At 50.4% G+C, this 26,168-nt stretch overlaps 1 protein-coding gene across 1 annotated transcript; it reads left to right on the forward strand.

Moving 5' to 3' along the window:
- Positions 1–23,312, forward strand: LOC144953690 (ELAV-like protein 1). The gene is made up of 8 exons (XM_078884249.1): positions 1–255; positions 2,217–2,430; positions 5,272–5,375; positions 7,275–7,428; positions 8,851–8,966; positions 15,697–15,806; positions 20,200–20,668; positions 22,857–23,312. The coding sequence occupies exons 1-8, from the start codon at positions 133–135 to the stop codon at positions 23,016–23,018; spliced, it is 1,452 nt and encodes a 483-aa protein (XP_078740375.1). The 5' UTR covers positions 1–132; the 3' UTR covers positions 23,019–23,312.
- Positions 23,313–26,168: the final 2,856 nt, after the last annotated feature.

The following is a 26,168-nucleotide window of genomic DNA, read 5'->3' on the forward strand; positions in this document are numbered from 1 at the left end:
TCACCCTCACCTCACCCTCACCACCACCCTCACCTCACCACCCTCACCACCCTCACCACCCCCCTCACCTCACCACCCTCACCACCACCCTCACCTCACCACCCTCACCACCCCGTGCTGGTCTCCGCGTCTATGAAGACGCCGCGGGTTCCACTCCCTCGCTCCAACCTCATCAGCCTCGGCGGCGGGGTCCGACGGTTCGCGACCAACACCTCGGCAGCGGTGACGTCCACATCGACCCTCAGACGTATTAAGGTGAATGGCTGTGTTTGTGTGTCTGTGTGTGTGTCTGTGAGTGTGACTGTGTGTGTGTCTGTGTGTGTGTGTGGGTGTGTGTGTGTCTGTGTGTGTGAGTGTGTGTGTGAGTGTGTCTGTGTGTCTGTGTGTGAGTCTGTGTGTGTGAGTGTGTGTGTGTCTGTGTGTGTGTCTGTGTGTGTGTCTGTGTGTGTGTCTGTGTGTGTGTCTCTGTGTGTGTGTCTCTGTGTGTGTGTCTCTGTGTGAGTGTGTGTGTCTGTGTGAGTGTGTGTGTCTGTGTGAGTGTGTGTGTGTCTGTGTGTCTGTGACTGTGTGTTCATAATCAACGATTTTTGGGTTTAGATCGCGTTATTTATAAATGTGTCGTAACCCTCCACCACCCGACACGGCCAATCAGTAAAAAAGTGTCACGTTGACAAAAGACAAATAGTTCACTGCTTTAGCCCCCACACCGGTGTGTTGAAGCCACAACATTTACAATTTGAGTAGCACGACGTTTCGCTGGTAATTGCATCCAGCATCATCCATTCTGGCGAATTGCCCGATGATGCTGGATGCAATTACCAGCGAAACGTCGTGCTACTCAAATTGTAAATGTTGTGGATTCACGCTTCAACACACCGGTGTGGGGGCTAAAGCAGTGAACTCTTTGTCTTTTGTCAACGTGACACTTGTTTACTGATTGGCCGTGTCGGGTGGTGGAGGTTTACGACACATTTATAAATAACGCGATCTAAACCCAAAAATCGTTGATTATGAACAATATTGGTCGCGAAAGCCTACGTGTTAAACTGACTGTGTGTGTGTCTGTGTGTGTGTCTGTGTGTGTGTGTCTGTGACTGTGTGTGTGTGTGTGTCTGTGTGAGTGTCTGTGTGTCTGTGACTGTGTGTCTGTGTGTGTGTCTGTGACTGTGTGTCTGTGTGTGTGACTGTGTCTGTGACTGTGTGTCTGTGTGTCTGTGACTGTGTGTCTGTGTGTGTGTCTGTGACTGTGTGTCTGTGTCTGTGTGTGTGACTGTGTGTCTGTGTGTGTGTCTGTGTCTGTGTGACTGTGTGTCTGTGTGTGTTTGTGTGTCTGTGTGTGTGTCTGTGACTGTGTGTGTGTCTGTGTGTGTGTCTGTGACTGTGTGTGTGTCTGTGTGTGTGTGTGTGTCTGTGACTGTGTGTGTGTCTGTGACTGTGCGTGTGTCTGTGACTGTGCGTGTGTCTGTGTGTGTGTCTGTGACTGTGTGTGTGTCTGTGTGTGTATGTGTCTCTGTGTCTCTAGATGGAGATCTCCAAGCTAGGAGGAGGTGGTGGTGGTGGTGGGCAACAATCTCCCGGGGAGACCGGCTCCCTCGCCTCTCTCTGTGTCTCTGTGTCTCTGTGTCTCTCTGCGTCTCTCACCGTGTCTCTCTGTGTCTCTCTGTGTCTCTCTGTGTCTCTCTGTCTCTGTCTCTCTAGATGGAGATCTCCAAGCTAGGAGGAGGTGGTGGTGGTGGTGGGCAACAATCTCCCGGGGAGACCGGCTCCCTCGCCTCTCTCTGTGTCTCTGTGTCTCTCTGCGTCTCTCACCGTGTCTCTCTGTGTCTCTCTCTGTCTCTCTGTGTCTCTCTGTGTCTCTGTGTCTCTCTGCGTCTCTCACCGTGTCTCTCTGTGTCTCTCTCTGTCTCTGTCTCTCTAGATGGAGATCTCCAAGCTTGGAGGAGGTGGTGGTGGTGGTGGGCAACAATCTCCCGGCGAGACCGGCTCCCTCGCCTCTCTGTGTGTCTCTGTGTCTCTCTGTGTCTCTCTGTGCCTCACCGTGTGTCTCTCTCTCTGTCTCTCTGTGTCTCTCTCTCTGTCTCTCTGTGTCTCTCTGTGTCTCTCTCTCTGTCTCTCTCACCGTGTGTCACTCTCTCACCGTGTCTCTCTCTGTGTCTCTGTGTCTCTCTGCGTCTCTCACCGTGTCTCTCTGTGTCTCTCTGTCTCTGTCTCTCTAGATGGAGATCTCCAAGCTTGGAGGAGGTGGTGGTGGTGGTGGGCAACAATCTCCCGGCGAGACCGGCTCCCTCGCCTCGTCCGACGACGGTGCCGGACTCACCAACCTCATCGTCAACTACCTGCCCCAGAGCATGAGCCAGGAAGACCTACACCACCTGTTCAGCAGCGTGGGACACGTGGACACGTGCAAGCTCATCAGGGATAAGCTCACCGGTGAGACACACACACAGAGACAGACAGGGAGAGAGACACAGACAGAGAGACAGACAGGGAGAGACACAGAGAGAGAGACAGACAGAGAGACACACAGAGAGACAGACAGAGAGACACACACACACACACACAGAGACACACACACAGAGAGACACACACACACACAGAGAGACACAGAGACACACAGAGACACACAGAGACACACAGAGACACACACAGAGACACACAGAGACACACAGAGAGACATAAGCCAGGAGGACCTACACCACCTGTTCAGCAGCGTGGGACACGTGCAAGCTCATCAGGGATAAGCTCACCGGTGAGACACACACACAGAGACAGACACAGAGAGACAGACACACAGAGACACACACACAGAGACAGACAGGGAGAGACACAGAGAGAGAGACAGAGAGACAGACAGAGAGACACACAGAGAGACACACACACAGAGAGACACAGAGACACACAGAGAGACACACACACACACAGAGAGACACAGAGACACACAGAGACACACAGAGACACACAGAGACACACAGAGACACACAGAGACACACAGAGACACAGAGAGACACACAGAGAGAGACACAGAGAGAGACACAGAAACACACAGAGAGACACACAGAGAGACACACACAGACACACACAGAGAGACACACAGAGAGACACACAGAGAGAGACTCACAGAGAGACTCACAGAGAGACACACACAGAGAGACTCACAGAGAGACACACAGAGACACACACAGACACACACAGAGAGACACACAGAGAGACACACAGAGAGACACACAGAGAGACACACACAGAGAGACGCACACAGAGAGAGAGAGACACGGTGACTAAAAGATGTTGCTGATGATGATGATTCTGATGATTCTACTACTGGTGATGATGATACTACTGATGATGATACTACGACTGATGATACTACTGATGATGATGATGATACTACTGATGATGATGATACTACTGATGATGATGATGATACTACTGATGATGATACTACTGATGATGATGATGATACTACTGATGATGATGATACTACTGATGATGATGATGATGTTATTGATGATGATGATGACACTACTGATGATGATGATACTACTACTGATGATGATGATGATGTTATTGATGATGATGATGACACTACTGATGATGATGATGATGATACTACTACTGATGATGATGATGTTATTGATGATGATGATGACACTACTGATGATGATGATGATACTACTGATGATGATGTTGATGTTATTGATGATGATGATGACACTACTGATGATGATGATACTACTACTGATGATGATACTACTGATGATGATGATGATGTTGATGTTATTGATGTTGTTGATGTTGTTGATGATGTTGATGATGTTGATGTTGTTGATGATGTTGATGTTGTTGATGTTGTTGATGTTGTTGATGTTGTTGATGATGTTGATGTTGTTGATGATGTTGATGTTGTTGATGATGTTGATGTTGTTGATGTTGTTGATGATGTTGATGTTGTTGATGTTGTTGATGATGTTGATGTTGTTGATGATGTTGATGTTGTTGATGTTGTTGATGATGTTGATGTTGTTGATGTTGTTGATGATGTTGATGTTGTTGATGTTGTTGATGATGTTGATGTTGTTGATGATGTTGATGATGTTGATGTTGTTGATGATGTTGATGTTGTTGATGATGTTGATGTTGTTGATGTTGTTGATGTTGTTGATGTTGTTGATGATGTTGATGATGTTGATGTTGTTGATGATGTTGATGTTGTTGATGTTGTTGATGTTGTTGATGATGTTGATGTTGTTGATGTTGTTGATGTTGTTGATGATGTTGATGTTGTTGATGTTGTTGATGATGTTGATGTTGTTGATGATGTTGATGTTGTTGATGTTGTTGATGATGTTGTTGATGTTGTTGATGATGTTGATGTTGTTGTTGATGTTGTTGATGTTGTTGATGATGTTGTTGATGTTGATGATGTTGATGATGTTGATGTTGTTGTTGTTATTGATGTTGTTGATGTTGTTGATGTTGTTGATGATGATGTTGTTGATGTTGTTGATGTTGTTGATGATGATGTTGATGATGTTGATGTTGTTGCTGATGTTGTTGATGATGTTGATGATGTTATTGATGATGTTGTTGATGATGTTGTTGATGTTGTTGATGTTGTTGATGTTGTTGATGTTGTTGATGTTGATGATGATGATGATGTTGTTGTTGATGTTATTGATGATGATGATGTTGTTGATGTTGTTGATGTTGTTGTTGATGTTGTTGATGTTGTTGATGATGTTGTTGATGTTGTTGATGTTGTTGATGTTGATGATGATGATGTTGTTGTTGATGTTGTTGATGTTGTTGATGTTGTTGATGTTGTTGATGATGATGTTGTTGTTGTTGTTGTTGTTGATGATGATGATGTTGTTGATGTTGTTGATGTTGTTGATGTTGTTGATCTTATTGATGTTATTGATGTTATTGATGTTGTTGATGTTGTTGATGATGATGTTGTTGGTGTTGTTGATGTTGTTGATGTTGTTGATGTTGTTGATGATGATGTTGTTGTTGTTGTTGATGTTGTTGATGATGATGATGTTGTTGATGTTGTTGATGTTGTTGTTGATGTTGTTGATCTTATTGATGTTATTGATGTTATTGATGTTGTTGATGTTGTTGATGATGATGTTGTTGGTGTTGTTGATGTTGTTGATGATGATGTTGTTGTTGATGTTGATGTTATTGATGTTGTTGATGTTGTTGATGATGATGTTGTTGATGTTGTTGATGATGTTGTTGATGTTGTTGATGTTGTTGTTGCTGCTCCAGGCATGAGTCTGGGCTATGGGTTTGTGAACTTCTCGGATCCCCGTGAGGCGGAGAAAGCCATCGGCACCCTCAACGGACTACGGCTGCAGTCCAAGACAATCAAGGTAGCAGAGAGACACACAGAGACACACACAGAGAGACACAGAGACACACACAGAGACACAGAGACAGAGACACACACAGAGACACACACAGAGACACACAGAGAGACACAGAGACACACAGAGACACAGAGAGACACAGAGAGACACACAAAGACACACAAAGACACAGAGACACACAGAGAGACACAGAGACACTCACATAGACACACACACAGAGACACACACAGAGACACACACAGAGACACACAGAGAGACACAGAGACACACACAGAGACACACACAGAGACACACACAGTGACACACACACAGAGACTCACACACAGAGACAGAGAGAGAGACACAGAGACACAGAGAGACACACACAGAGACAGAGAGAGACAGACAGTCTGTCTCTCTCTGTCTCTCTCCCACACTCACTCTGTCTCTCACTCTGTCTCTCTGTGTGTCTCTCTCTGTCTCTCTGTGTCTCTCTGTGTCTGTCTCTCTGTCTCTCTAAGGTGTCCTACGCTCGCCCCAGCTCCGAGGAGCTGAAGGACACCAACCTGTACGTCACCGTGTCTCTCTCTGTCTCACTCTGTGTATCTCTGTGTCTCTGTGTCTCTGTGTGTCTCTCTGTCTCTGTCTCTCTACGGTGTCCTACGCGCGTCCGAGCTCTGAGGAGCTCAAGGACACCAACCTGTACGTGACTCTGTGTCTCTCTCTGTCTCTCTGTGTGTCTCACTCTCTGTGTGTCTCTCTCCCCGTGTCTCTCTAAGGTGTCCTACGCGCGTCCGAGCTCCGAGGAGCTGAAGGACACCAACCTGTACGTCACCGTGTCTCTCTCTGTCTCACTCTGTGTCTCTCTCTGTCTCTCTGTGTCTCTCTCTGTGTCTCTGTGTGTCTCACTCTCTGTGTCTCTCTGTGTCTTTCTCCCCGTGTCTCTCTGTGTCACTCTGTCTCACTCTGTGTCTCTCTGTGTGTCTCTGTGTCTATCTAAGGTGTCCTACGCGCGTCCGAGCTCCGAGGAGCTGAAAGACACCAACCTGTACGTGACCGTGTCTCTCTCTGTCTCACTCTGTGTCTCTCTGTGTCTCTCTGTGTGTCTCTGTGTCTATCTAAGGTGTCCTACGCGCGTCCGAGCTCCGAGGAGCTGAAGGACACCAACCTGTACGTGACCGTGTCTCTCTCTGTCTCACTCTGTCTCTTTGTGTCTCTCTGTGTGTCTCTGTGTCTATCTAAGGTGTCCTACGCGCGTCCGAGCTCCGAGGAGCTGAAGGACACCAACCTGTACGTGACCGTGTCTCTCTCTGTCTCACTCTGTGTCTCTCTGTGTCTCTCTGTGTGTCTCTGTGTCTATCTAAGGTGTCCTACGCGCGTCCGAGCTCCGAGGAGCTGAAGGACACCAACCTGTACGTGACCGTGTCTCTCTCTGTCTCACTCTGTGTCTCTCTGTGTCTCTCTGTGTGTCTCTGTGTCTATCTAAGGTGTCCTACGCGCGTCCGAGCTCCGAGGAGCTGAAGGACACCAACCTGTACGTGACCGTGTCTCTCTCTGTCTCACTCTGTGTCTCTCTGTGTCTCTCTGTGTGTCTCTGTGTCTATCTAAGGTGTCCTACGCGCGTCCGAGCTCCGAGGAGCTGAAGGACACCAACCTGTACGTGACCGTGTCTCTCTCTGTCTCACTCTGTGTCTCTCTGTGTCTCTCTGTGTGTCTCTGTGTCTATCTAAGGTGTCCTACGCGCGTCCGAGCTCCGAGGAGCTGAAGGACACCAACCTGTACGTGACCGTGTCTCTCTCTGTCTCACTCTGTGTCTCTCTGTGTCTCTCTGTGTGTCTCACTCTCTCTGTGTCTCTCTGTGTCTCACTCTCTCACTCTGTGTCTCACTCTGTGTCTCTCTGTGTGTCTCTCTGTCTCTCTAAGGTGTCCTACGCGCGTCCGAGCTCCGAGGAGCTGAAGGACACCAACCTGTACGTCACCGGCCTGCCCAAGGCGATGACTCAGAAGGAACTTGAGATTTTGTTCGGCCGATACGGACACATCATCACCTCACGCATCCTCGTGGATCAGATCACAGGTGTGTCTATGTGTGTGTGTGTCTCACTGTGTGTGTCTGTGTGTGTGTGTCTGTGTGTGTGTCTGTGTGTGTCTCTGTGTGTGTGTCATTGATACGGACACATCATCACCTCACGCATCCTCGTGGATCAGATCACAGGTGTGTCTATGTGTGTGTGTCTATGTGTGTGTGTCTGTGTGTGTCTCTGTGTGTGTGTCTATCTGTGTGTGTGTCTGTGTGTGTGTGTCTGTGTGTGTGTCATTGATACGGACACATCATCACCTCACGCATCCTCGTGGATCAGATCACAGGTGTGTCTGTGTGTGTGTGTGTCTGTGTGTGTGTCTCACTGTGTGTGTGTGTGTCTGTGTGTGTGTCTGTGTGTGTGTCTGTGTGTGTGTCTGTGTGTGTGTCTCACTGTGTGTGTCTGTGTGTGTGTGTGTCTTTGTGTGTGTGTGTCTCTGTGTGTGTGTGTCTGTGTGTGTGTCTGTGTGTGTGTGTGTCTGTGTGTGTGTGTGTGTGTCTGTGTGTGTGTGTCTGTGTGTGTGTGTCTGTGTGTGTGTGTGTCTGTGTGTGTGTGTCTGTGTGTGTGTGTGTGTGTCTGTGTGTGTGTCTGTGTGTGTGTGTCTGTGTGTGTGTGTCTGTGTGTGTGTGTCTGTGTGTGTGTGTGTCTCACTGTGTGTGTGTGTGTCTGTGTGTGTGTGTGTGTGTCTGTGTGTGTGTGTCTCTGTGTGTGTGTGTGTCTCACTGTGTGTGTCTGTGTGTCTGTGTGTGTCTCTGTGTGTGTCTGTGTCTGTGTGTGTGTGTCTGTGTGTGTCTATGTGTGTGTGTGTGTGTCTATCTGTGTGTGTCTCACTGTGTTTGTATCTATCTGTGTGTGTCTATCTGTGTGTGTGTGTGTCTCACTGTGTGTGTGTGTCTGTGTGTGTGTCTCACTGTGTGTGTGTGTCTGTGTGTGTGTGTCTGTGTGTCTCACTGTGTGTGTGTGTGTGTGTCTCACTGTGTGTGTGTCTCACTGTGTGTCTGTGTGTCTATCTGTGTGTGTCTATCTGTGTGTGTCTCACTGTGTGTGTGTGTCTGTGTGTGTGTGTGTCTGTGTGTCTCACTGTGTGTGTGTGTCTGTGTCTCTGTGTGTGTGTGTGTGTCTGTGTGTCTCACTGTGTGTGTGTCTCACTGTGTGTGTGTGTCTATCTGTGTGTGTCTATCTGTGTGTGTCTCACTGTGTGTGTGTCTATCTGTGTGTGTGTCTATCTGTGTGTGTGTGTAGGCATCTCGCGGGGAGTTGCGTTCATCCGCTTTGACAAGAAGCTGGATGCCGAGGAAGCCATCCGCTGTGTGTGTGTCTCACTGTGTCTCACTGTCTATCTGTGTGTGTCTCACTGTGTGTGTGTGTCTCACTGTGTGTGTGTCTATCTGTGTGTGTGTCTGTCTGTGTGTGTGTAGGCATCTCGCGGGGAGTTGCGTTCATCCGCTTTGACAAGAAGCTGGAGGCCGAGGAAGCCATCCGCCTGCTCAACGGCCACAAGCCCAGCGGGGCCACAGAGCCTATCAGCGTCAAGGTGGTTATTCTATAGTACCAGTACTACTAATCTATAGTACCAGTACTACTAATCTATAGTACCAGTACTATATAGAACTACTCTGTGCTGAAGCCATCCGCTTGTTCAACGGCCACAAGCCCAGCGGGGCCACTGAGCCTATCAGCGTCAAGGTGATTATTCTATAGTACCAGTACTACTAATCTATAGTACCAGTACTACTAATCTATAGTACCAGTACTATATAGAACTACTCTGTGCTGAAGCCATCCGCCTGCTCAACGGCCACAAGCCCAGCGGGGCCACTGAGCCTATCAGCGTCAAGGTGATTATTCTATAGTACCAGTACTACTAATCTATAGTACCAGTACTACTAATCTATAGTACCAGTACTATATAGAACTACTCTGTGCTGAAGCCATCCGCCTGCTCAACGGCCACAAGCCCAGCGGGGCCACTGAGCCTATCAGCGTCAAGGTGATTATTCTATAGTACCAGTACTACTAATCTATAGTACCAGTACTATAGTACTAGTACTATAGTAGTAGTACTAGCCCAGCGGGGCCACTGAGCCAATCAGCGTCAAGGTGATTACCATTCTATAGTACCAATACTACTAATCTATAGTACTAGTACTATAGTACTACTACTATAGTATTAATACTATAGTACTAGTACTATAGTAGTAGTACAAGCCCAGCGGGGCCACTGAGCCTATCCGCGTCAAGGTGACCACTCTATAGTACCAGTACTACTAATCTATAGTACTTGTACTATAGTACTACTACTATAGTACTAGTACTATAGTAGTAGTACTAGCCCAGCGGGGCCACTGAGCCTATCAGCGTCAAGGTGATTATTCTATAGTACCAGTACTACTAATCTATAGTACCAGTACTACTAATCTATAGTACTTGTACTATAGTACTACTACTATAGTACTACTACTATAGTAGTAGTACTAGCCCAACGGAGCCACTGAGCCTATCAGCGTCAAGGTGACTACCACTACCATTCTATAGTACCAGTACTACTAATCTATAGTACCAGTACTATAGTACTACTACTATAGTAGTACTGTAGTAATACTATAGTGCTAGTACTACTACTATATAGTACTAATACTATAAAGTACAACTCTGTACTGATGAGGATGTTACTACTACTGATGATGATGATGATGTTGATGATGATGATGTTACACAGCTGATGATGATGATGATGTTGATGATGATGTTGATGTTGATGATGATGATGATGTTGATGATGATGCTGATGTTGATGTCACAGCTGATGATGATGATGATGATGTTGATGATGATGTTGATGTTGATGATGATGATGATGTTGATGATGATGATGATGATGTTACACAGCTGATGATGATGTTGATGATGATGATGATGATGATGTTACACAGCTGATGATGATGTTGATGATGATGATGATGTTACACAGCTGATGATGATGTTGATGATGATGATGATGATGTTACACAGCTGATGATGATGTTGATGATGATGATGATGATGTTACACAGCTGATGATGATGATGATGATGTTACACAGCTGATGATGATGTTGATGATGATGATGATGATGTTACACAGCTGATGATGATGTTGATGATGATGATGATGATGTTACACAGCTGATGATGATGTTGATGATGATGATGATGATGTTACACAGCTGATGATGATGATGATGATGTTACACAGCTGATGATGATGTTGATGATGATGATGATGATGTTACACAGCTGATGATGATGATGATGCTGATGTTGATGTCACAGCTGATGATGATGTTACACAGCTGATGATGATGTTGATGATGATGATGCTGATGTTGATGATGATGTTGATGATGATGATGATGTTGATGATGATGATGTTGATGATGATGATGATGATGCTGATGATGATGTTGATGATGATGATGATGATGTTACACAGCTGATGATGATGTTGATGATGATGATGATGCTGATGATGATGTTGATGATGATGTTGATGATGATGTTACACAGCTGATGATGATGTTGATGATGATGATGATGTTGATGATGATGTTACACAGCTGATGATGATGTTGATGATGATGTTGATGATGATGATGATGATGTTACACAGCTGATGATGATGTTGATGATGATGATGATGTTGATGATGATGTTACACAGCTGATGATGATGTTGATGATGATGATGATGTTGATGATGATGTTACACAGCTGATGATGATGATGTTGATGATGATGTTACACAGCTGATGATGATGTTGATGATGATGATGATGATGTTACACAGCTGATGATGATGATGATGCTGATGATGATGATGTTACACAGCTGATGATGATGTTGATGATGATGATGATGATGTTACACAGCTGATGATGATGTTGATGATGATGATGATGATGTTACACAGCTGATGATGATGATGATGATGTTACACAGCTGATGATGATGTTGATGATGATGATGATGATGTTACACAGCTGATGATGATGATGATGCTGATGTTGATGTCACAGCTGATGATGATGTTACACAGCTGATGATGATGTTGATGATGATGATGCTGATGTTGATGATGATGTTGATGATGATGATGATGTTGATGATGATGATGTTGATGATGATGATGATGCTGATGATGATGTTGATGATGATGATGATGATGTTACACAGCTGATGATGATGTTGATGATGATGATGATGCTGATGATGATGTTGATGATGATGTTGATGATGATGTTACACAGCTGATGATGATGTTGATGATGATGATGATGTTGATGATGATGTTACACAGCTGATGATGATGTTGATGATGATGTTGATGATGATGATGTTACACAGCTGATGATGATGTTGATGATGATGATGCTGATGTTGTTGATGATGTTGATGATGATGATGATGTTGATGATGATGATGTTGATGATGATGATGATGCTGATGATGATGTTGATGATGATGATGATGTTACACAGCTGATGATGATGTTGATGATGATGATGATGCTGATGATGATGTTGATGATGATGTTGATGATGATGTTACACAGCTGATGATGATGTTGATGATGATGATGATGTTGATGATGATGTTACACAGCTGATGATGATGTTGATGATGATGTTGATGATGATGATGTTACACAGCTGATGATGATGTTGATGATGATGATGCTGATGTTGATGATGATGTTGATGATGATGATGATGATGTTGATGATGATGATGTTGATGATGATGATGATGCTGATGATGATGTTGATGATGATGATGTTACACAGCTGATGATGATGTTGATGATGATGATGATGTTGATGATGATGTTACACAGCTGATGATGATGTTGATGATGATGATGCTGATGTTGATGATGATGTTGATGATGATGATGATGTTGATGATGATGATGTTGATGTTGATGATGATGATGATGCTGATGATGATGTTGATGATGATGATGATGTTGATGATGATGTTACACAGCTGATGATGATGTTGATGATGATGATGATGTTGATGATGATGTTACACAGCTGATGATGATGATGATGATGTTGATGATGATGATGCTGATGATGATGATGATGATGTTGATGATGATGATGATGATGTTGATGATGATGATGATGTTGATGATGATGATGATGTTGATGATGATGATGATGTTGATGATGATGATGTTGATGATGATGATGATGATGTTGATGATGATGATGATGTTGATGATGATGATGATGTTGATGATGATGATGATGATGTTACACAGCTGATGATGATGTTGATGATGATGATGATGCTGATGATGATGTTGATGATGATGTTGATGATGATGTTACACAGCTGATGATGATGTTGATGATGATGATGATGTTGATGATGATGTTACACAGCTGATGATGATGTTGATGATGATGTTGATGATGATGATGATGATGTTACACAGCTGATGATGATGTTGATGATGATGATGATGTTGATGATGATGTTACACAGCTGATGATGATGTTGATGATGATGATGATGTTGATGATGATGTTACACAGCTGATGATGATGATGTTGATGATGATGTTACACAGCTGATGATGATGTTGATGATGATGATGATGATGTTACACAGCTGATGATGATGATGATGCTGATGATGATGATGTTACACAGCTGATGATGATGTTGATGATGATGATGATGATGTTACACAGCTGATGATGATGTTGATGATGATGATGATGATGTTACACAGCTGATGATGATGATGATGATGTTACACAGCTGATGATGATGTTGATGATGATGATGATGATGTTACACAGCTGATGATGATGATGATGCTGATGTTGATGTCACAGCTGATGATGATGTTACACAGCTGATGATGATGTTGATGATGATGATGCTGATGTTGATGATGATGTTGATGATGATGATGATGTTGATGATGATGATGTTGATGATGATGATGATGCTGATGATGATGTTGATGATGATGATGATGATGTTACACAGCTGATGATGATGTTGATGATGATGATGCTGATGATGATGTTGATGATGATGTTGATGATGATGTTACACAGCTGATGATGATGTTGATGATGATGATGATGTTGATGATGATGTTACACAGCTGATGATGATGTTGATGATGATGTTGATGATGATGATGTTACACAGCTGATGATGATGTTGATGATGATGATGCTGATGTTGTTGATGATGTTGATGATGATGATGATGTTGATGATGATGATGTTGATGATGATGATGATGCTGATGATGATGTTGATGATGATGATGATGTTACACAGCTGATGATGATGTTGATGATGATGATGATGCTGATGATGATGTTGATGATGATGTTGATGATGATGTTACACAGCTGATGATGATGTTGATGATGATGATGATGTTGATGATGATGTTACACAGCTGATGATGATGTTGATGATGATGTTGATGATGATGATGTTACACAGCTGATGATGATGTTGATGATGATGATGCTGATGTTGATGATGATGTTGATGATGATGATGATGATGTTGATGATGATGATGTTGATGATGATGATGATGCTGATGATGATGTTGATGATGATGATGTTACACAGCTGATGATGATGTTGATGATGATGATGATGTTGATGATGATGTTACACAGCTGATGATGATGTTGATGATGATGATGCTGATGTTGATGATGATGTTGATGATGATGATGATGTTGATGATGATGATGTTGATGTTGATGATGATGATGATGCTGATGATGATGTTGATGATGATGATGATGTTGATGATGATGTTACACAGCTGATGATGATGTTGATGATGATGATGATGTTGATGATGATGTTACACAGCTGATGATGATGATGATGATGTTGATGATGATGATGCTGATGATGATGATGATGATGTTGATGATGATGATGATGATGTTGATGATGATGATGATGTTGATGATGATGATGATGTTGATGATGATGATGATGTTGATGATGATGATGTTGATGATGATGATGATGATGTTGATGATGATGATGATGTTGATGATGATGATGATGTTGATGATGATGATGATGATGTTGATGATGATGATGATGTTGATGATGATGATGATGTTGATGATGATGATGATGTTGATGATGATGATGATGTTGATGATGATGATGATGTTGATGATGATGATGATGATGTTGATGATGATGATGATGATGTTGATGATGATGATGATGATGATGTTGATGATGATGATGATGATGATGTTGATGATGATGTTGATGATGATGATGATGTTGATGATGATGATGCTGATGTTGATGATGATGATGATGATGTTGATGATGATGATGATGTTGATGATGATGATGATGTTGATGATGATGATGATGATGTTGATGATGATGATGATGTTGATGATGATGATGATGCTGATGATGTTGATGATGATGATGATGTTGATGATGATGATGATGTTGATGATGATGATGCTGATGTTGATGATGATGATGATGTTGATGATGATGATGATGATGTTGATGATGATGATGATGCTGATGATGTTGATGATGATGATGATGTTGATGATGATGATGATGTTGATGATGATGATGATGTTGATGATGATGATGATGTTGATGATGATGATGCTGATGTTGATGTCACAGCTGATGATGATGTTACACAGCTGATGATGATGTTGATGATGATGATGCTGATGTTGATGATGATGTTGATGATGATGATGCTGATGTTGATGATGATGTTGATGATGATGATGATGCTGATGATGATGTTGATGATGATGATGTTGATGATGATGTTACACAGCTGATGATGATGTTGATGATGATGATGTTGATGATGATGTTGATGATGATGATGATGATGTTGATGATGATGATGTTGATGATGATGATGATGCTGATGATGATGTTGATGATGATGATGTTGATGATGATGTTACACAGCTGATGATGATGTTGATGATGATGATGATGTTGATGATGATGTTACACAGCTGATGATGATGTTGATGATGATGATGTTACACAGCTGATGATGTTGATGCTGATGTTGATGTCACAGCTGATGATGATGTTACACAGCTGATGATGATGTTGCTGATGTTGATGATGTTGTTGATGTTGATGCTGATGTTGATGATGATGTTGATGATGATGTTACACAGCTGATGATGATGTTGCTGATGATGTTGTAGGTGGCCAGTGCCCCCAACAAGAAGGCCTCACCCACGCTGCTCACTCAGATCAACCAGGCGGCGCACAGACGCTACGGGGGTCCCCTCTACCACCAAGCGCAGAGGTTCCGGTACATTCTACACTGCTACACACTGTACACTACACTGTACACTACACTGTACACTACACTGTACACTACACTGCACACTACACTGTACACTACACTGCACACTACACTATACACTACACTGTACACTACACTGTACACTATACACTACACTGCACACTACACTGTACACCACACTACACTGTACACTACACTGTACACTACACTGTACACTATACACTATACACTACACTATACACTACACTATACACTACACTATACACTATACACTACACTATACACTACACTATACACTACACTATACACTATACACTACACTATACACTACACTATACACTACACTATACACTACACTATACACTACACTATACACTACACTATACACCACACTACACACTACACTACACACTACACTATACACTACACTATACACTACACTATACACTACACTATACACTACACTATACACTACACTATACACTACACTACACACTACACTATACACTACACTATACACTACTCACTCCATGTCTCTCCCCGTGTCTCTCCCCCCGTGTCTCTCTCCCCGTGTCTCTCTCCCCGTGTCTCTCTCCCCGTGTCTCTCTCCCCGTGTCTCTCTCCCCGTGTCTCTCTCCCCGTGTCTCTCTCCCCGTGTCTCTCTCCCCGTGTCTCTCTCCCCGTGTCTCTCCCCCCGTGTCTCTCCCCGTGTCTCTCTCCCCGTGTCTCTCTCCCCGTGTCTCTCTCCCCGTGTCTCTCTCCCCGTGTCTCTCTCCCCGTGTCTCTCCCCCCGTGTCTCTCTCCCCGTGTCTCTCTCCCCGTGTCTCTCTCCCCGTGTCTCTCTCCCCATGTCTCTCTCTCCCCGTGTTTCTCCCCGTGTCTCTCCCCGTGTCTCTCCCCGTGTCTCTCCCCGTGTCTCTCCCCCCGTGTCTCTCCCCGTGTCTCTCTCCCCGTGTCTCTCTCCCCGTGTCTCTCTCCCCGTGTCTCTCTCCCCGTGTCTCTCTCCCCGTGTCTCTCTCCCCGTGTCTCTCTCCCCGTGTCTCTCCCCCCGTGTCTCTCTCCCCGTGTCTCTCTCCCCGTGTCTCTCTCCCCGTGTCTCTCTCCCCATGTCTCTCTCTCCCCGTGTCTCTCCCCGTGTCTCTCCCCGTGTCTCTCCCCGTGTCTCTCCCCCCGTGTCTCTCCCCGTGTCTCTCTCCCCGTGTCTCTCTCCCCGTGTCTCTCTCCCCGTGTCTCTCTCCCCGTGTCTCTCTCCCCGTGTCTCTCTCCCCATGTCTCTCTCTCCCCGTGTCTCTCCCCCCGTGTCTCTCCCCCCGTGTCTCTCCCCCCGTGTCTCTCTCCCCGTGTCTCTCCCCCCGTGTCTCTCTCTCCGTGTCTCTCTCCCCGTGTCTCTCCCCCCGTTTCTCTCTCCCCGTGTCTCTCTCTCCCCGTGTCTCTCTCCCCGTGTCTCTCTCCCCGTGTCTCACCCCCGTGTCCCACCCCCCCCCCGTGTCCCACCCCCCGTGTCTCCCTCCCCGTGTCTCTCCCCCCGTGTCTCTCTCCCCGTGTCCCACCCCCCGTGTCTCCCTCCCCGTGTCTCTCCCCCCGTGTCTCACCCCGTGTCTCTCTCCCCGTGTCTCTCCCCGTGTCCCCCCCCCCGTGTCCCACCCCCCGTGTCTCTCTCTCCCCGTGTCTCACCCCCCGTGTCTCACCCCCCGTGTCTCACCCCCCGTGTCTCACCCCGTGTCTCTCTCTTTCCCCGTGTCTCTCCCTCCCCGTGTCTCTCCCCCCGTGTCTCTCCCCCCGTGTCTCTCCCCCCGTGTCTCTCTCCCCGTGTCTCTCTCTCTCCCCGTGTCTCTCTCCCCGTGTCTCTCCCCCCGTGTCTCTCCCCCCTCCCCCGTGTCTCACCCCGTGTCTCTCCCCCCGTGTCTCTCCCCCCTCCCCCGTGTCTCTCCCCCCGTGTCTCTCCCCCCTCCCCCGTGTCTCACCCCGTGTCTCTCCCCCCGTGTCTCTCCCCCCTCCCCCGTGTCTCTCCCCCCGTGTCTCTCCCCCCTCCCCCGTGTCTCTCCCCCGTGTCTCTCCCCCCGTGTCTCTCCCCCCGTGTCTCTCCCCCCGTGTCTCTCCCCCCGTGTCTCTCTCCCCGTGTCTCTCTCTCTCCCCCGTGTCTCTCTCCCCGTGTCTCTCCCCTTCCCCCCTTGTCTCTCCCCCCGTGTCTCTCCCCCCGTGTCTCTCCCCCCGTGTCTCTCTCCCCGTGTCTCTCTCTCTCCCCGTGTCTCTCTCCCCGTGTCTCTCCCCCCCGTGTCTCTCCCCCCTCCCCCGTGTCTCACCCCGTGTCTCTCCCCCCGTGTCTCTCCCCCCTCCCCCGTGTCTCTCCCCCCGTGTCTCTCCCCCCTCCCCCGTGTCTCACCCCGTGTCTCTCCCCCCGTGTCTCTCCCCCCTCCCCCGTGTCTCTCCCCCCGTGTCTCTCCCCCCTCCCCCGTGTCTCACCCCGTGTCTCTCCCCCCGTGTCTCTCCCCCCTCCCCCGTGTCTCTCCCCCCGTGTCTCTCCCCCCTCCCCCGTGTCTCTCCCCGTGTCTCTCCCCCCCGTGTCTCTCCCCCCGTGTCTCTCCCCCCGTGTCTCTCCCCCCGTGTCTCTCTCCCCGTGTCTCTCTCTCTCCCCGTGTCTCTCTCCCCGTGTCTCTCCCTCCCCGTGTCTCTCCCCCCCCGTGTCTCTCCCCCCGTGTCTCTCCCCCCGTGTCTCTCCCCCCGTGTCTCTCTCCCCGTGTCTCTCTCTCTCCCCGTGTCTCTCTCCCCGTGTCTCTCCCCCCGTGTCTCTCCCCCCTCCCCCGTGTCTCACCCCGTGTCTCTCCCCCCGTGTCTCTCCCCCCTCCCCCGTGTCTCTCCCCCCGTGTCTCTCCCCCCTCCCCCGTGTCTCACCCCGTGTCTCTCCCCCCGTGTCTCTCCCCCCCTCCCCCGTGTCTCTCCCCCCGTGTCTCTCCCCCCTCCCCCGTGTCTCACCCCGTGTCTCTCCCCCCGTGTCTCTCCCCCCTCCCCCGTGTCTCTCCCCCCGTGTCTCTCCCCCCTCCCCCGTGTCTCTCCCCGTGTCTCTCCCCCCGTGTCTCTCCCCCCGTGTCTCTCCCCCCGTGTCTCTCCCCCCGTGTCTCTCTCCCCGTGTCTCTCTCTCTCCCCGTGTCTCTCTCCCCGTGTCTCTCCCCCCGTGTCTCTCCCCCCTCCCCCGTGTCTCTCCCCCCGTGTCTCTCCCCCCTCCCCCGTGTCTCACCCCGTGTCTCTCTCCCCGTGTCTCACCCCGTGTCTCACCCCCCTCCCCCGTGTCCCACCCCGTGTCTCTCCCCCCGTGTCTCTCTCTCTCCCCGTGTGTCTCTCCCCGTGTGTCTCTCCCCGTGTCTCTCTCCCCGTGTCTTTCTCCCCGTGTGTCTCTCTCCCCGTGTGTCTCTCTCCCCGTGTCTCTCTCTCCCCGTGTCTTTCTTCCCGTGTCTCTCCCCGTGTCTCTCCCCGTGTCTCTCCCCGTGTCCCCCCCCCCCGTGTCTCACCCCCCATGTCCCTCCTCCCGTGTCTCACTCTGTGTCCCACCCCCCTCCCCCGTGTCCCACCCCCCGTGTCTCACCCCGTGTCTCTCTCCCCGTGTCTCACCCCGTGTCTCTCTCCCCGTGTCTCTCTCCCCCCCTCCCCCGTGTCTCTCCCCCCTCCCCCGTGTCTCTCCCCCCGTGTCTCTCCCCCCTCCCCCGTGTCTCACCCCATGTCTCTCTCCCCGTGTCTCACCCCTTGTCTCTCTCCCCGTGTCTCTCTCCCCCCTCCCCCGTGTCTCTCCCCCCGTGTCTCTCCCCCCTCCCCCGTGTCTCACCCCGTGTCTCTCTCCCCGTGTCTCCCCCCGTGTCTCTCCCCCCTCCCCCGTGTCTCTCCCCCCGTGTCTCTCCCCCCTCCCCCGTGTCTCACCCCGTGTCTCTCTCTCTCCCCGTGTCTCTCTCCCCGTGTCTCTCCCCCCGTGTCTCTCCCCCCCTCCCCCGTGTCTCTCCCCCCGTGTCTCTCCCCCCTCCCCCGTGTCTCACCCCGTGTCTCTCTCCCCGTGTCTCACCCCGTGTCTCACCCCCCTCTCCCGTGTCCCACCCCGTGTCTCTCCCCCCGTGTCTCTCTCTCTCCCCGTGTGTCTCTCCCCGTGTGTCTCTCCCCGTGTCTCTCTCCCCGTGTCTTTCTCCCCGTGTGTCTCTCTCCCCGTGTGTCTCTCTCCCCGTGTCTCTCTCTCCCCGTGTCTTTCTTCCCGTGTCTCTCCCCGTGTCTCTCCCCGTGTCTCTCCCCGTGTCCCCCCCCCCCCCCGTGTCTCACCCCCCATGTCCCTCCTCCCGTGTCTCACCCCGTGTCTCACCCACCCCCCGTGTCCCACCCCCCGTGTCTCACCCGCCCCCCGTGTCTCCCACCCCCACCACAGCTACTCGCCTCTTGGCGACTCCATGGGTGGCCCCGGCTCCTCCCACCACCACCACCACGCTGCTCACCACGCGGCTCACCACCACGCTCACCACGCGGCTCACCACCACCCCGGGGGCAACTCGCCCTCCGCTCACCACGCTCACCACCCCACCAGCAACGCTCACCACTCGGTCAACGCTCACCTCGGGGTTGGAGGCCCTCACCACTCGGTCAACGCTCACCACCACCACCAACAGCAGCAGCAGCAGCAACAACAGCAGCAACACCACAACGTCAACGCGTCCGCCTCCGCCGCTCACCACTCTACCTCCGCTCCTCACCACCACGGTGGTGGTGGTGGCGGTGGTGGCGGTGGTGGTGGCGGTGGTGGTGGTTTCTGTCTCTTTGTTTACAACCTGGGACCCGAGGCTGATGAGAGGGTTTTGTGGCAGATGTTCGGGCCGTTTGGTGCGGTGTCAAGCGTCAAGGTGAGACTCACAGAGACACGCAGAGAGACACACACAGAGAGACACACACAGAGACACACAGAGAGACAAAGACTCACAGAGAGACACACAGACTCACACAGAGACACACACAGAGACACGCACAGACACACAGAGACACGCAGAGACTCGCACACAGAGACACGCAGAGACACACACAGAGACACACACAGACACGCAGAGACACACACAGAGACACACACAGACACACAGAGACACATAGAGACACACACAGAGACACACACAGAGACACACACAGAGACACACACAGAGACACACACAGAGACACACACAGACACACAGAGACACGCACAGAGACACGCACAGAGACTCACAGACACACACAGAGACTCACAGACACACACAGAGACTCACAGACACACACAGAGACTCACACACAGAGACACACACAGAGACACACGCATAGACACACGCAGAGACACACGCAGAGACACACAGAGACACACAGAGACACACAGAGACACACAGAGACCCATTTTTCTGTGTGTGTCTCTGTGTCTCTCTCTGTGTCTCACTGTGTCTCTCTCTCTGTCTCTCACTCTCTGTCTCTCACTCTCACTGTGTCTCTCTCTGCAGGTGATCCGCGACTTTGCCAGCAACAAGTGCAAGGGCTTTGTCTCTGTGTCTCACTGTGTCTCTCTCTGTGTGTCTCTCTCTCACTGTCTCTGTGTGTCTCACTCTGTCTCTCTCTGTCTCACTGTGTCTGTCTCTGTGTCTGTGTGTGTCTCTCTCTGTGTGTCTCTGTGTCTCTCTCTGTGTCTCTCTCTCACTGTGTGTCACTGTGTCTCTCTCTCTGTGTCTCACTGTGTCTCTCTCTGTGTCTCTCTCTCACTGTGTCTCTCTCTGTCTCTCTGTGTGTCTCTCTGTCTCTGTGTCTTACTGTCTCTCTGTGTCTCACTGTGTCTCTCTCTGTGTCTCTCTCTCACTGTGTCTCTCTCTGTCTCACTGTGTGTCTCTCACTGTGTGTGTGTCCCTTCAGGTGATCCGCGACTTTGCCAGCAACAAGTGCAAGGGCTTTGTCTCTGTGTCTCACTGTGTCTCTCTCTGTGTCTCTCTCTCTCACTGTCTCTCTGTGTCTCTCTCTGTGTCTCTCTCTCACTGTGTGTCTCTGTGTCTCTCTCTGTGTCTCACTGTGTCTCTCTCTGTGTCTCTCTCTCACTGTGTCTCTCTCTGTCTCTCTGTGTGTCTCTCTCTCACTGTGTGTGTCTCACTGTGTGTGTCTCACTGTGTGTGTCTCACCGCAGGTGATCCGCGACTTTGCCAGCAACAAGTGCAAGGGCTTCGGCTTCGTCACGATGTGTCTCTGTGTGTGTCCCACTGTGTCTCTGTGTCTCTCTCGCTGTGTCTCTCTTTCACTGTCTCTCACTGTCTCTCTCTGTGTGTCTCACTGTGTGTGTCTCACTGTGTCTCTCTCTCACTGTGTGTCTCACTGTGTGTCTCACTGTGTCTCTCTCTGTGTCTCTCTCTCACTGTGTCTCTCTCTCACTGTGTGTGTCTCTCTCTGTGTCTCACTGTGTGTCTCACTGTGTCTCTCTCTCACTGTGTCTCTCTCTCACTGTGTGTGTCTCTCTCTGTGTCTCTCTCTCACTGTGTCTCTCTCTGTCTCTCTGTGTGTCTCTCTCTGTGTGTCTCTCTCTCACTGTGTGTGTCTCACTGTGTGTCTCACCGCAGGTGATCCGCGACTTTGCCAGCAACAAGTGCAAAAGCTTCGGCTTCGTCACGATGTGTCTCTCTCTGTGTGTCACTGTGTCTCTCTCTGTGTCTCACTGTGTCTCTCTCTGTGTCTCTCTCTCTCTGTGTCTCTGTGTGTCTCTCTGTCTCTCACTCTCACTGTGTCTCTCTCTGCAGGTGATCCGCGACTTTGCCAGCAACAAGTGCAAGGGCTTTGTCTCTGTGTCTCACTGTGTCTCTCTCTGTGTCTCTCTCTCTCACTGTCTCTCTGTCTCTCTCACTGTGTCTCACTGTGTGTCCTCTCTCTGTGTGTCTCACTGTGTCTCTCTCACTGCAGGTGATCCGCGACTTTGCCAGCAACAAGTGCAAGGGCTTCGGCTTCGTCACGATGTGTCTCTGTGTGTGTCACTGTGTCTCTCTCTGTGTCTCTCTCTCACTGTCTCTCTCTGTGTGTCTCACTGTGTGTGTCTCACTGCAGGTGATCCGCGACTTTGCCAGCAACAAGTGCAAGGGCTTCGGCTTCGTCACGATGGGCAACTACGACGAGGCTCTCATGGCCATCGAGTCTCTGAACGGCACCCAGCTGGGTGAGCGGGTGCTGCAGGTCTCATTCAAGACGGGCAAGGCACACAAACCATGAGGAAGGCTGGCAACCCCCCACACCTACAAGGCTGGCAACCCCCCCCCCCCCTACACAATGAAGGCTGGCAACCCCCCACTCTACAAGGCTGGCAACCCCCCACTCTACGAGTCTCTGAACGGCACCCAGCTGGGTGAGCGGGTGCTGCAGGTCTCATTCAAGACGGGCAAGGCACACAAACCATGAGGAAGGCTGGCAACCCCCCACACCTACAAGGCTGGCAACCCCCCACTCTACAAGGCTGGCAACCCCCCACTCTACAAGGCTGGCAACCCCCCACTCTACAAGGCTGGCAACCCCCCACTTCTACAAGGTTGGCAACCCCCCACTCTACAAGGCTGGCAACCCCACACTCTACAAGGCTGGCAACCCCCCACTCTACAAGGCTGGCAACCCCCCACACCTACAAGGCTGGCAACCCCCCACTCTACAAGGCTGGCAACCCCACACTCTACAAGGCTGGCAACCCCCCACTCTACACGGTTGGCAACCCCCCACTCTACAAGCTTGGCAACCCCCCACTCTACAAGGCTGGCAACCCCCCACTCTACAAGGTTGGCAACCCCCCACTCTACAAGGCTGGCAACCCCACACTCTACAAGGCTGGCAACCCCCCACACCTACAAGGCTGGCAACCCCCCACTCTACAAGGCTGGCAACCCCACACTCTACAAGGCTGGCAACCCCACACTCTACAAGGCTGGCAACCCCCCACACCTACAAGGCTGGCAACCCCCCACTCTACAAGGCTGGCAACCCCACACTCTACAAGGCTGGCAACCCCCCACTCTACAAGGTTGGCAACCCCCCACTCTACAAGCTTGGCAACCCCCCACTCTACAAGGCTGGCAACCCCCCACTCTACAAGGTTGGCAACCCCCCACTCTACAAGGCTGGCAACCCCCCACTCTACAAGGTTGGCAACCCCCCACTCTACAAGGCTGGCAACCCCCCACTCTACAAGGCTGGCAACCCCCCACTCTACAAGGCTGGCAACCCCCCACTCTACAAGGTTGGCAACCCCCCACTTCTACAAGCCGTGAAGGCTGGCAACCCCCCACACCCCCCCCCACAATTACACAAGCCTTGAAGGCTGGCAACCCCCGACAGCACCACCACCACAAGCCGTGAAGGCTGGCAACCCCCAACTCTACAAGTCGTGAAGGCTAGCAACCCCCAACTCTACAAGCCGTGAAGGCTGGCAACCCCCCACTTCTACAAGTCGTGAAGGCTGGCAACCCCCCACTCTACAAGTCGTGAAGACTGGCAACCCCCCACTCTACAAATCGTGAAGGCTGGCAACCCCCCGCTCTACAAGTCGTGAAGGCTGGCAACCCCCCACTCTACAAATCGTGAAGGCTGGCAACCCCCCGCTCTACAAGTCGTGAAGGCTGGCAACCCCCCGCTCTACAAGTCGTGAAGGCTGGCAACCCCCCGCTCTACAAGTCGTGAAGGCTGGCAACCCCCCGCTCTACAAGTCGTGAAGGCTGGCAACCCCCCGCTCTACAAGTCGTGAAGGCTGGCAACCCCCCGCTCTACAAGCCATGAAGGCTGGCAACCCCCCGCTCTACAAGCCGTGAAGGCTGGCAACCCCCCGCTCTACAAGCCGTGAAGGCTGGCAACCCCCCGCTCTACAAGCCGTGAAGGCTGGCAACCCCCCGCTCTACAAGCCGTGAAGGCTGGCAACCCCCCGCTCTACAAGCCGTGAAGGCTGGCAACCCCCCACTCTACAAGTCGTGAAGGCTGGCAACCCCCCACTCTACAAATCGTGAAGGCTGGCAACCCCCCGCTCTACAAGTCGTGAAGGCTGGCAACCCCCCGCTCTACAAGCCGTGAAGGCTGGCAACCCCCCGCTCTACAAGTCGTGAAGGCTGGCAACCCCCCGCTCTACAAGTCGTGAAGGCTGGCAACCCCCCACTCTACAAGTCGTGAAGGCTGGCAACCCCCCACTCTACAAGTCGTGAAGGCTGGCAACCCCCCACTCTACAAGTCGTGAAGGCTGGCAACCCCCCACTCTACAAGTTGTTCTCCTTGCTCCCCTCCCTCCCCTCTGACCCCTCCCCCCCTCTGACCCCTCCCCTCTTTGACCTCTGACCCCACCTCCCCGTGTCTCTCTCCCCGTGTCTCTCTCTCCCCGTGTCTCTCTCTCCCCGTGTCTCTCTCTCCCCGTGTCTCTCTCCCCGTGTCTCTCTCTCCCCGTGTCTCTCTCCCCGTGTCTCTCTCTCCCCGTGTCTCTCTCTCCCCGTGTCTCTCTCTCCACGTGTCTCTCTCACTCCGTGTCTCTCTCTCCCCGTGTCTCTCTCTCCGTGTCTCTCTCCCCGTGTCTCTCTCTCCGTGTCTCTCTCCCCGTGTCTCTCTCCCCGTGTCTCTCTCTCCGTGTCTCTCTCCCCGTGTCTCTCTCTCCCCGTGTCTCTCTCCCCGTGTCTCTCTCTCCCCGTGTCTCTCTCTCCCCGTGTCTCTCTCTCCCCGTGTCTCTCCGTGTCTCTCTCCCCGTGTCTCTCTCTCCGTGTCTCTCTCCCCGTGTCTCTCTCTCCCCGTGTCTCTCCGCGTGTCTCTCCCCGTGTCTCTCTCTCCCCGTGTCTCTCTCCCCTTGTCTCTCTCCCCGTGTCTCTCTCCCCGTGTCTCTCTCCCCGTGTCTCTCTCCCCGTGTCTCTCTCTCCCCGTGTCTCTCTCCCCGTGTCTCTCTCTCCCCGTGTCTCTCTCCCCGTGTCTCTCTCCCCTTGTCTCTCTCTCCGTGTCTCTCTCCCCGTGTCTCTCTCTCCGTGTCTCTCTCTCCGTGTCTCTCTCCCCGTGTCTCTCTCTCCCCGTGTCTCTCCGCGTGTCTCTCCCCGTGTCTCTCTCTCCCCGTGTCTCTCTCCCCTTGTCTCTCTCCCCGTGTCTCTCTCCCCGTGTCTCTCTCCCCGTGTCTCTCTCCCCGTGTCTCTCTCCCCGTGTCTCTCTCCCCGTGTCTCTCTCCCCGTGTCTCTCTCTCCCCGTGTCTCTCCGCGTGTCTCTCCCCGTGTCTCTCTCTCCCCGTGTCTCTCTCCCCTTGTCTCTCTCCCCGTGTCTCTCTCCCCGTGTCTCTCTCCCCGTGTCTCTCTCCCCGTGTCTCTCTCTCCGCGTGTCTCTCTCTACAGGTTTCCGTTATCATCCTCCCAGCTCGTTTCATGT

Source organism: Lampetra fluviatilis, chromosome 81 (genome assembly GCF_964198595.1).
Source record: "Lampetra fluviatilis chromosome 81, kcLamFluv1.1, whole genome shotgun sequence".
Lineage (NCBI taxonomy): Eukaryota > Metazoa > Chordata > Hyperoartia > Petromyzontiformes > Petromyzontidae > Lampetra > Lampetra fluviatilis.